Source organism: Garra rufa, chromosome 5 (assembly GCF_049309525.1).
Source record: "Garra rufa chromosome 5, GarRuf1.0, whole genome shotgun sequence".
NCBI lineage: Eukaryota > Metazoa > Chordata > Actinopteri > Cypriniformes > Cyprinidae > Garra > Garra rufa.
This window is the reverse complement of record NC_133365.1, coordinates 43,933,044-43,943,184: the sequence shown is the minus strand read 5'-3', so window position 1 is coordinate 43,943,184 and position 10,141 is coordinate 43,933,044. Positions and strand designations below refer to the sequence as shown.

The window sequence follows — 10,141 nt, the reverse complement described above, 5'->3', positions numbered from 1 at the left end:
TAGCAAGCTTGTAACTACCCAAATCAATGACAAAATAGCATTTTTGGCAAATCCAGGTAATTTACCATAGAAATATTATGGTTTTTAACGGTTCTGACTGTTATAGCGCCAGCTGTGGTCCAATCTCCTCAAAACTTTGCATGCTTGTTTAGAATCACCTGTTGCATGTGCTCAAGATGTTTGTGAAGTTTTGAGTTTTCCTTTAGGCTTTATAGGATTTTGGGTAAATCCGGACAAGCCTCTTTTTTAAATGACCCCGTTATAGCTTCCAAATTCCAATTTATTTATTTATTTAGAATTATTTTCCTAGAGAGTCCAGAGAATTGTGCTGCAGTGTTTTTTCCAGATTGAGTGAAAAACCTAGGAGTAGTTCACAAAAGTAGTTTTTTTTTTTTTTTACATCTCAATCATTTAACAAAAGATTTAATTTACAGCATTGGTTCTAGAGGCAAAGTTGTCCAGAATGAGGAGTTATATCATATTATGATACAAATATTGCATGTATGTGCGAAAAACCGCACAATGTACAATATTTTTTCCTTTGAAAAATGCAATATCGCCCTCAGTGGCCAATTTCTTTCAAATTTCTCGCAGACATTTGGGGCAATAAGTCAAACAGGCCCACCGAGTTTCATTCTGATTGGCCTCAATTAACCTTGTCTAAATAGGTGCTCAAACTTCGTCTGACAATATCGGCCATGTTTTGTTTTGTTTTTTGAGACACTTGTGGCACTTTGGACCAAGACCATGCACAGCGGTTTTCCCTATAATAGCACTACTAAATGGCCAAGCTCTGCAATCCTGTGACCTCAGATTGAGCTCTTACATAAGTGTTCTGAGTTTGGCAAAGATATCTCATTCTGTTCTGGAGTTATAGGCATTTTACTAAAAGTGGCCCGCCCCTTTTGAACGTTTTGGCATCCCTTTGTGACAGTGAGTAGAATGTTCAACTTTTTTTAATAATTATTGATATTCGCTCTCCAGATAATCTTTCTGCACTGGTTTGGTTCCGATCAGGTGAAAAACCTAGGACTAGTTCACAAAGGTAAGGTTTGGCAAAAAACCCAATACCCGAAAATTTTGCAGGCTCACGATCGAATCTGAGGGATGTGTTTTGTCCGACATAAGACACTTGAGCCTGCAACTGGCGGTTTAGGAGTTATCAAGTCTCTACGACTTACGGTTTGGTCTGCACGATCAGTTTTACATGGAGATTGCTGATCCTTGGCTGTTCAAACAATTACAATTGGGTTTCAGTGCTTCGTGCTCAAAACCCTAAAAAGTCTGCAATGGAAGGTTCCTAAACATGAGTTTAGTAAAAATTCACAATATTAGTTTTTACTGTATTTTTGATCAAATAAATGCAGTCTTGATTGCATAAGCAATTTTTCAAAGGCATTTAAAAAACTATACCCAAACTTTTGAATGGTAGTGTATTGTAAAATAACAAGCTACTGTGTATCCAATGACTTAAATAACATCATGCTTATTTAAAGACATGGTTTATTAACAAAATAATACATATCTGAAAGTGACAGTACACAGAAAAATAAATTGTCATGATTTACTCACCCAAATTGTCATCTCTTGTCATGTTCAATACAAGAAAGTAAATCATGACAGAATTATTTTTCAGTGAACTATTCCTTTACAATTGCTGATTTACAAAGATATGGTTTACATATTTTTTAGTATTCTTCTGGTTTATAAACAGACACTTGGATGTTTCTGTCCTCAGTTGGGTTTGAAGTATTTCAGTATGTTACCCTGGCTGCCTTTAGCAGCACTCTTCTTGTCTTTGGTATTGGAGGTTTTATGTGAGTGTTTGGATGGGATTTTAAGGACCAGTTTCTGCTGTCTCCACTCAGTTAATAACTCCCTTTGCACATCAGCAGGAAGTTGTGAGAACACATAAGGGTCCACATTTGCAGGGACATCTGATTGAGGTGCCTGAGTGGCGGGTGGGCTATCATGACTTTCTGTGGCTTTGAGTCCAGAATCTAATTCCACAGAGGACTGAGCAGATGACAAAGTCTTGCCGAGTTCATGAAATGCAGGATTTCTGTTATAATATAGTGCTGACTCACTAGGTTCTGGTATTGGTTGGTTAAAAGCCAACGTGGAATGATCTGCTGGGTCAACAACTTTAGAAGATGTGTCAGAGGGACCGTAATTGAACTGTGCAGAGTCTTCATTTTGAAAACTGGAAATCAGCTCCATCTGAATGTGTTCAGGAAGGAGTTTGAATACTTCTGGATCAACACCCGGAGGGAGTTTTGAACACGTTTTCTCGGAAGCATTGCTCATACAAGACTCTCTTGTGTTCATGTTTGTAATTTGTGAGTGTTCTAAAGCAGGCTGTCTGGGTGATGTGGAGTTGATTAAAGATGGCTGTGTTTGTAATTCTTGGTTTGGAGATATCAATGTGCGTTTTACTGGTTTCATGCTGTTACATGTTTTATCTTCTTTATGTAAAACATCTGCCTGAGTGAACTGGGAATTTGCAGCAGGCTTACAGATATCAGGTTCCACCTGGTGAGAAGGCAAAAGACAGATTATTAACTTTTGCTGTTTTCAAGTTAGTGCTGCCGTAAATGAGCAGATACAGTGCCTTGCGAAAGTATTCATACCCTTTCTTTTTTTTTTCATGTTTTGTTATGTTGCTGCCTTATGTTATGCTTTAAATTACTTTTTCCCCACATCAATCTACTCTCCATACACCATAATGGCATAATTTAGTGCAAAATAAAAAAACTTAAAAGATTCCATTGCATAAGTATTCATACCCTTATCTGGGACAGTTGAAATTCAGCTCAGGAGCACTCAAATCACTTGTAGATGTTACTACACTTTGAGTGGAGTTACCCTGTGGCAAATTCAATTGAATGGGTGTGAAACAAGATTCTCTGGTCTGATAAACCTCAATTTCCAAGTATCATGTTTGAAGAAAACCAAGCACTGCTCATCAGTTGCAGAGTACCATCCCAAAAGTAAAGTGTGCTGGTAGCAGCCTCATGCCGTGGGGCTGTTTTTTCAGAGGCAGGGACTGAGGGACTCTTTAGAGTAGAAGAAAGGCTAAATGCACCAAAGTATAGAGACAGCCTTAATGAAAACCCAGTCCAGAGCATTAAGAACCTCAGACTGGGCAGAAGGTTCGCCTTTCAATAGGACAACAACCTTAAGCACACAGCAAGAGTGGCTTATAAAGAACTCTGTGAATGTCCTTGAGTGGCCCAGCCAGAGCCTGGGCTTGAACCCAATCAAACATATCGGGAGAAGGCTGAAAATGTCTGCCATCCAAGCTAGCAGAGCTTGAGAGGTGAAGAGGTAAGGCAAAGATGTCAAATGCTGATGTGCAAATCTTGTTGCATCATACACAAAAAGACTTGAGGCTGTAAAAGTGCTTCAGCTAAGTACTGAGTTAAGGGTATGATTATTTATGCAATGTACTTCAGTTTCTTTATTTTTAAAAGATTTATGAAGTTGTGACAATTATGTCATTATAGTGTATGGAGTGTAGATTGAGGTGGAAAAAAGATTGACATAATGCTGCAACCAAAAAAATGTAAAAAGGGGTATGAATACTTTTGCAAGGCAATGTAAAAGGCTTAATATGTAGTTGTCAGTTAGCAAGAATTCATTTGTAACTGAGTTATTTATTCACAAATACATAAAATAAATATATACTAGTGTTCAAAGGTTTGGGGAAAGTATGATTTATTATTTTTTTTTAAGAAAATATTCAGCAAGAATGTATTAAATTGATCAAAAGTGGCAATAAAGAAATGTATAATGTTACAAAACATTCCTATTTTAAATACAAATTCATAACAACGAGAAATGTTTCTTGAGCACCAAATCAGTAATTTCTGAAATATCATGTGATATCCACTGAAGACTGGAGTAATTGCTGCTGAACAGAAATAAATTGCATTTTGAAATATTTAAAAATATAAAACTGTTATACTGTTTTAAACTGTAAAATTATTAATTGTAGTTTTTGTACTGTTTTTATAATTAAATAAATGCAGCTTTGGTGAGCATAGGATACTTGTTCTAAAACATTACAAAAAAACGTACCAGCCCAACTTTTGAACGGTAGTGTTTATATTCATAAATATAAATAAAACAAAAGGTTCATCTTAAAAATGATTTTTTTAAATCAGGTTTTATTAAAAATATTAAAATCTCTATGGCTCACAACTAAGGAAAAGCCCCATTAAAGCTCAGACTTTTGAAAAACAGAAAGCATAAGCTCAACTGTAAAATAAAAAAATAAAAAAAAATTTGCAGACTATTCTGTTCTAATATAATGAATTAACTCTAAAATAAGAAAAATCATACACACTGACCTGCTGTTGTGATGTCATTTGTGATGTTGTAGGAGATTTTTGTGTAAAGAAAGAGGCGATGGAGCTCTTGCTGGAGCTTTTAGCCTGCAGGTTACTAAAGCACACATTCAGCAGGGTCAGATGGAACGGCTCACGGGTGTCCACCATTTTATGAAACAGCTTCATTGACAGTGACAGTAACTGGGGCACAGCCTCACTGCTTCCTAATACGAAAATGTACAAAAATGAGACAATAAAAATTGTGTACATTATGGAATTATACAATTAAAGCATGTCAAAGAACAGAGCTGTACCACATGTGATCTTGAGCCCGGTGTGGTTGGGTATAGGACACTGTCGGCTCTCTCGATTAAACCAGCGATTGGTGACTGTGTATCTGCGAATCGTTAGTCTGAATGTGTGTGGTTGCCTGCCATCTTTGTGCATCCTAGACAGAATTCAAACAGGGAAACAAACTATAAACATGCCAAACTAACATCTATAACTTTGTTTTGATATTGTAAAATATATGTATTCACCTCTCAGTAAGACTGGTGAGTAGTTCCTCAGTTTTTTTGTTAACTTCCTCCAGTGTGGACATTTTCTTGAATGAGTCCTCATCGCTGAGAGACTAAAATATATAAATTACCTCACTGGTGACTTTAGATTTCATTTAGCATCATACTAGCACTGTTTGTGAATCAGAGCTTGTAAACATTATGTCTCACAAATATTAGAATAAATACACTATATGATTTTTTTGTGTCATTAAAAATTTTCTTCAGCGAGGTTGCGTTAAATTTGTAAAAAAAAAAAAAAAAACAGTAAAGACATTTATAATGTTAAACATTAAAAAATAAATAAATTTTGTTCTTTTGACCTCTCTATTAATCAATCCTGAAAACATGTATTGTGGTTTCCACAAAAATATTAAGCTGCACAACTGTTTTTAACATTGATAGTAATAAGAAATAATTTTTCTGTAATGGCTGCTGAAAATTCAGCTTTAATAATAAAAAAAATGACATTTTAAAATGTACTTAAATAGAAATCAGCTATATTAAATGGCTATAATATTTCACAGTATCACTGTGCATAACTATCTTTAATCAAACAGATGTGCTAAATAAATAAAATAGATTTTAAAAAGCATTTTTAAGCATGAAAAAGATTTTATTTGATTTATTTGATTCAAAGTACAGTCAAATTTTGAAATATTTTTACTATTTGTGTTTTCTATTTGAATCTATTTTAAAATGTCATTTATTCCTGTGATTTCAATGCTGAATTTTTATCATCATTACTCCAGTCACATGATCCTTCAGAAATCATTCTAATATTCTGATTTGCTGCTCAATAAACATTTATTATTATAATTTTGTTGAAAACAGCTGAGTAGGATTTTTTTAGGTTTCTTTGATGAATACAAGGTTCAGAAGAACAGAATTGATCTGAAATAGAAATCTTTTGTAACATTATAAATGTCTTCATCATTACTTTTGATCAATTTAAAGCATCCTTGCTAAATAAAAGTATAAATTTCCATAATTTCTCCCCCCTCAAAAAAAAAAAAACACAAATTATACTGGCTCCAAGCTTTTAAATGGTATAATATTACTTTTATTTCAGATAAATGCTAATCTTTGGAATCTTGAAGAAAAAAAAAATATTCAGCTGTTTTAAATATTGATGATAACAATACAAAAATCTTTCTTGAACAGCAAATCAGCATATTAGAATAATTTTTGAAGGATCATGTGACACTGAAGACTGGAATAATGTTAAAAATGTAGCTTTGTTCACAGGAATAAATTACATTCGAAAATATATTCAAACTGAAAGCCGTTATTTTAAATAGTACAAATATTTCACAATATCACTGCTTTAACTGTATTTTGAATCAAATAAATGCAGGCTTGGTGAGCAGAAGAGACTAATTTAAAAAAAAAAACAATCTTACTGTTCAAAAACTTCTGACTGGCAGTGTGTGTCAACTTGAGTTTAAAAGTTTTTGCAGACTGACTAAATGTACATGTAAAATGTGTAACAAAAAAAAAAAAGCCTTTCAATATATAATAACCTGTGGAGGGCCCGCCGGCGTGACTGGAGAGTCATCGATGCCACAGACGAGGTTTTGAATCCTTTTAGCGTTCACTTCACCAAACTCCTTCACCAAGTCAGGCAGAGGATATAACTGTAGATCTCTCACGCTGACCAGACCCAAAGCCTTCAGCTTCTCACGTGTCTTGTAGCCAATCCCTATAAACCCAGATAACCCAGATAGTTTACAGAAAATAAACTTTGCAGCACGCAATAAGTGAGATTGTATGTCAATTTACCAGGTACTTTGATTAGTCCTGTGAGGCTGCTCATGAGCTCAGCGGTGCTGTAAGGCAGGAGGGTGGTTTGCTGGTTTGGTTTAAAGGTTCCAGACACTAGTTTGGCTAAGAGTTTGTTGTTAGCGACGCCAGCACAGCCAGTTAGTCCCAGCGTGCTGAAAATGGCCTGTCTCATCTCAGCAGCGATCACAGAGCCGACAGCCAGTCGGGCGTTCTCCTCATCAACCGCCATACCTGAAGATAAACATGATTTATTATGACCAGAAACTCTAGCAATTCTCACAATTTCCTTGGAAAACTAAACAAGTAAAGAATACATTTAATTCATCCAGTTTTAAAAACAGCAAACTAGTCCTAATGCTTTCCCAAAAGCATTGTAAGCCTAAATTGATTGTAGAACTATTGTCATCAATAGAGCTACGATCAACTTGGGCTTACAATGCTTTTGGGAAACGCAGCCTTTGGGGCCGTTCACATGTAGCGTCTTTTGCGCTCAAGTTCGTTATTTCAAATGTAGACGCGCGGCTTGCGCGCGCATAATGGAAGCGACGCGGTCGCGACGCGCTCGTTTTTTCCAGGCGCGTCCGCGCCGCATCGAGATAAAAACATCTCAACTTTTCAGAATGCCGCAAGCGCACCGCAGGTCATGTGACATGAACCAACCAATCAGCTTCCTCACGTTTTTCCGTTACATTGAAACCTCAGCAGAAACATGGAGGAGCAGCTCATCATTGTGGTCCAGGGATTTCCTGAACTTTATGATTTGTCAAGACCAAATTATTTTGACACTAATGGAGACGCATAGGCTTGGAGCTAGAGCGCAGCTGATGGTTGATTAGAAACGGCAGACGCTTCCGGAGCGCTTTGTTGATAAAGGAAGAAAGCGGCGCGCCTAGCGTTTTCCACGCGTTTTTAGGCGCGACATGTGAACGGCCCCTTTATCTGTAACCAATGGCCTACAACCAATAGATTTAATACTGTTAGTATATTTCTGAAGTGCTGCTCCGACTCACATTCATGTTTGTATATGTGTCCATTGAAGGAGAGATCTGAAATACGGGTCTCCTCCAGTCTTTTCTCCACCATTTCTGTAACGTCCATGAAGTTTTCATCAAAGCCCAGCCTTTCCACTAGAGGGCAGTATGACATTAGCAATTCTATGGAGACAAAGTCAATGTCAAAGTCTGGTTTATAATCAGGGAAGCAGGGAGCTTTGATTGTAATCTTAGTAGATAAGTAGATCAGACAAAGGCATTACAATTGGTATTTAACTTAACAGTTACATTCAAAAGTTTGAAGTCAGTAAGATTTTTTTTTACATTTTTGGAAAAAAGTCTGGTATACTGACTGAGGATGCATTTATAATTTGACTATGAATACAGTAAAAACAGTAATGTGAAATGAATTACATTTGAGATATATTTTGAGTCTTCAGTGTCACATGATCATCCAGAATTCATTCAAATATGCTGATTTGGTCCTCAAGAAATATTTTAAATTATTATCAATGTTAAAAATAGTTGTGCTGCTTAATACGTTTGTGGAAATCATTATACATTTTTTCAAGATTCTAATGAACGAAAGTTTTAAAAAACAGCATTTATTTGAAATTGATTTTTTTATGACAATGACAAAGTCTTTTTGTCAATTTAATGCATTCTTGCTAAATAAAAGTATTAATTCCTTTAAAAAAATTGTACTGACCACAGACTTTTGAATGGTAGTGTATAAAACGTAAAATGAAAATCTTTATAGAAGTTTATCTATTATAGTATTGTATGTTCATTAAATTATGTATAATACATAATCATATCAAATACACAAATACGCTTCACAGACATCGATAATAAAGTTATATACACCACCAGTCAAAAGTTTGTGAGATTTTTGTTTTTTTTAAAAGTCTCTTCTGCTCACCAAGCATTTATTTGTTGTAAAGTACAGCAAAAACAGTAAAATCTTAAAATATTTGTACTATTTAAATAACTGTTTTCTATTTAAATATATATTTTTAAAATGTAATTTATTTATGTGATTTCAAAGCTGAATTTTAGCATTATTCCTCCAGTCACATGATCCTTTAGAAATCATTCTAATATTCTTATTTGCTGCTTAAAATTTAGCTTTGATCATAGGAATAAATTACATTTTAAAATATATTCAAATAGAAAACAGTTATTTTAAATAGTACATATATTTCACTGTTTTTGCTGTACTTTGGATCAAATAAATGGAGGCTTGGTAAGAAGAAGAGACTAAAAAAACATTAAAAATCTTACTGTTCAAAAACTTTTGACTGATAGTGTAACAAATAATAAAAATGGATGATCTTACCAGTGACTTTGTAGGAAATCTCTCTGTAATGGGTGAGATCTTCTCCTTTCACTAGCACCAGCTGTGGGCATTTCTCCACTGCATCAGTGACTGACATCAGTTTATTCACGCCATGCTCTCTTGCCACATAATTACATGTCACAATAATATATTTCTGCTGTATCCCTAAGAAACCAAAGATACAGCCAGAGAGGAGTGTGTATTGTCTTTGCAACTGCATTAGGATATACTGTATTTGTTGTATATCTTATTCTACGTGAACAACGTTGTACAATTTATATTCTGTAGTGTTTTACCAAGAGGTTTGGTCCGGAGGGCTGGATTTCGGATCATCTCAACTTGTGCATAGAAGCAGTCCAGGTCAAAGTGCAGGATTACCCTCTGAGATACGGATGTAACTCTGTTAGTGGAACTTTTTTCTGGAAAAAAAAAAGACACAAAAGTTCAGTTACTGTAGATACTGTATAACGTTACCTGACAGGCTGTTCAACAAACCTTGTTGCAGTCTATTCATATTGAGCATTTGGACTAAGCAAATGTAAGTATCACGAGTCAGCAGTCGATAATATTCTCGAAATAATTAAAAATATATATTTTATATTCAAGTTCACATTGTCGTCCAGTTATAAACCCACCTGTCTCCAGCATGTCTGACTCTAAACTGCGATCCCAGTCATTGTCTCCCTCCTCGTCTGTGTCCATCTTTACTACAACGCAAGGGACAATTATATGGCTATACGATACGTACAAAGAAATAAAATAACACTTTTAATCAACAACAGCAAAACATGTCGCCACCAAAATCAAAACATAAACCCGCTGCTTACAAGCAACGTTTTACTGCCACCTAAAGGTCTGGAGCAAAATACACGGATAATATACACAATAGTAATAATAAATATTTTTTCTTTACTGAGTCGGTTAAATTGAATGATACAATACAGAAACAATTATATCAATCATAAAATAAATATATAATTAATTCAATATCTTTATATTAATTAATTGAATAAAATAAAAAGAATATTATAAAACTGCTGATGTTATACACACATATACCAGTCAAAAGCTTTTGAACAGTAAGATTTGTAATGGTTTTTAAAGAAGCCTCTTCTGCTCACCGAGCCTGCAATTATT

General features: G+C 34.9%; 1 protein-coding gene across 1 annotated transcript; it reads right to left on the bottom strand.

Annotated features, from left to right (window-relative positions):
* Positions 1-1,486: 1,486 nt before the first annotated feature.
* poli (polymerase (DNA directed) iota) lies at positions 1,487-9,807 on the bottom strand. Its single transcript, XM_073840985.1, has 10 exons — positions 9,640-9,807; positions 9,301-9,423; positions 9,005-9,169; positions 7,684-7,827; positions 6,671-6,904; positions 6,412-6,590; positions 4,871-4,962; positions 4,646-4,779; positions 4,353-4,555; positions 1,487-2,532 (listed from the first exon to the last, which is right to left on the bottom strand). Exons 1-10 carry the CDS (start codon positions 9,704-9,706, stop codon positions 1,735-1,737), a joined length of 2,139 nt encoding a protein of 712 aa, XP_073697086.1. The 5' UTR covers positions 9,707-9,807; the 3' UTR covers positions 1,487-1,734.
* Positions 9,808-10,141: the final 334 nt, after the last annotated feature.

Coding starts and splice junctions, on each gene's coding strand:
- poli (XM_073840985.1), bottom strand. CDS start 9,706: ATGGACACAGACGAGGAGGGAGACAATGACTGGGATCGCAGTTTAGAG. Junction 6,905..7,683: donor ACACATATACAAACATGAAT/GTGAGTCGGAGC, acceptor GTTTATCTTCAG/GTATGGCGGTTGATGAGGAG. Junction 4,556..4,645: donor CGGGCTCAAGATCACATGTG/GTACAGCTCTGT, acceptor TTTTCGTATTAG/GAAGCAGTGAGGCTGTGCCC.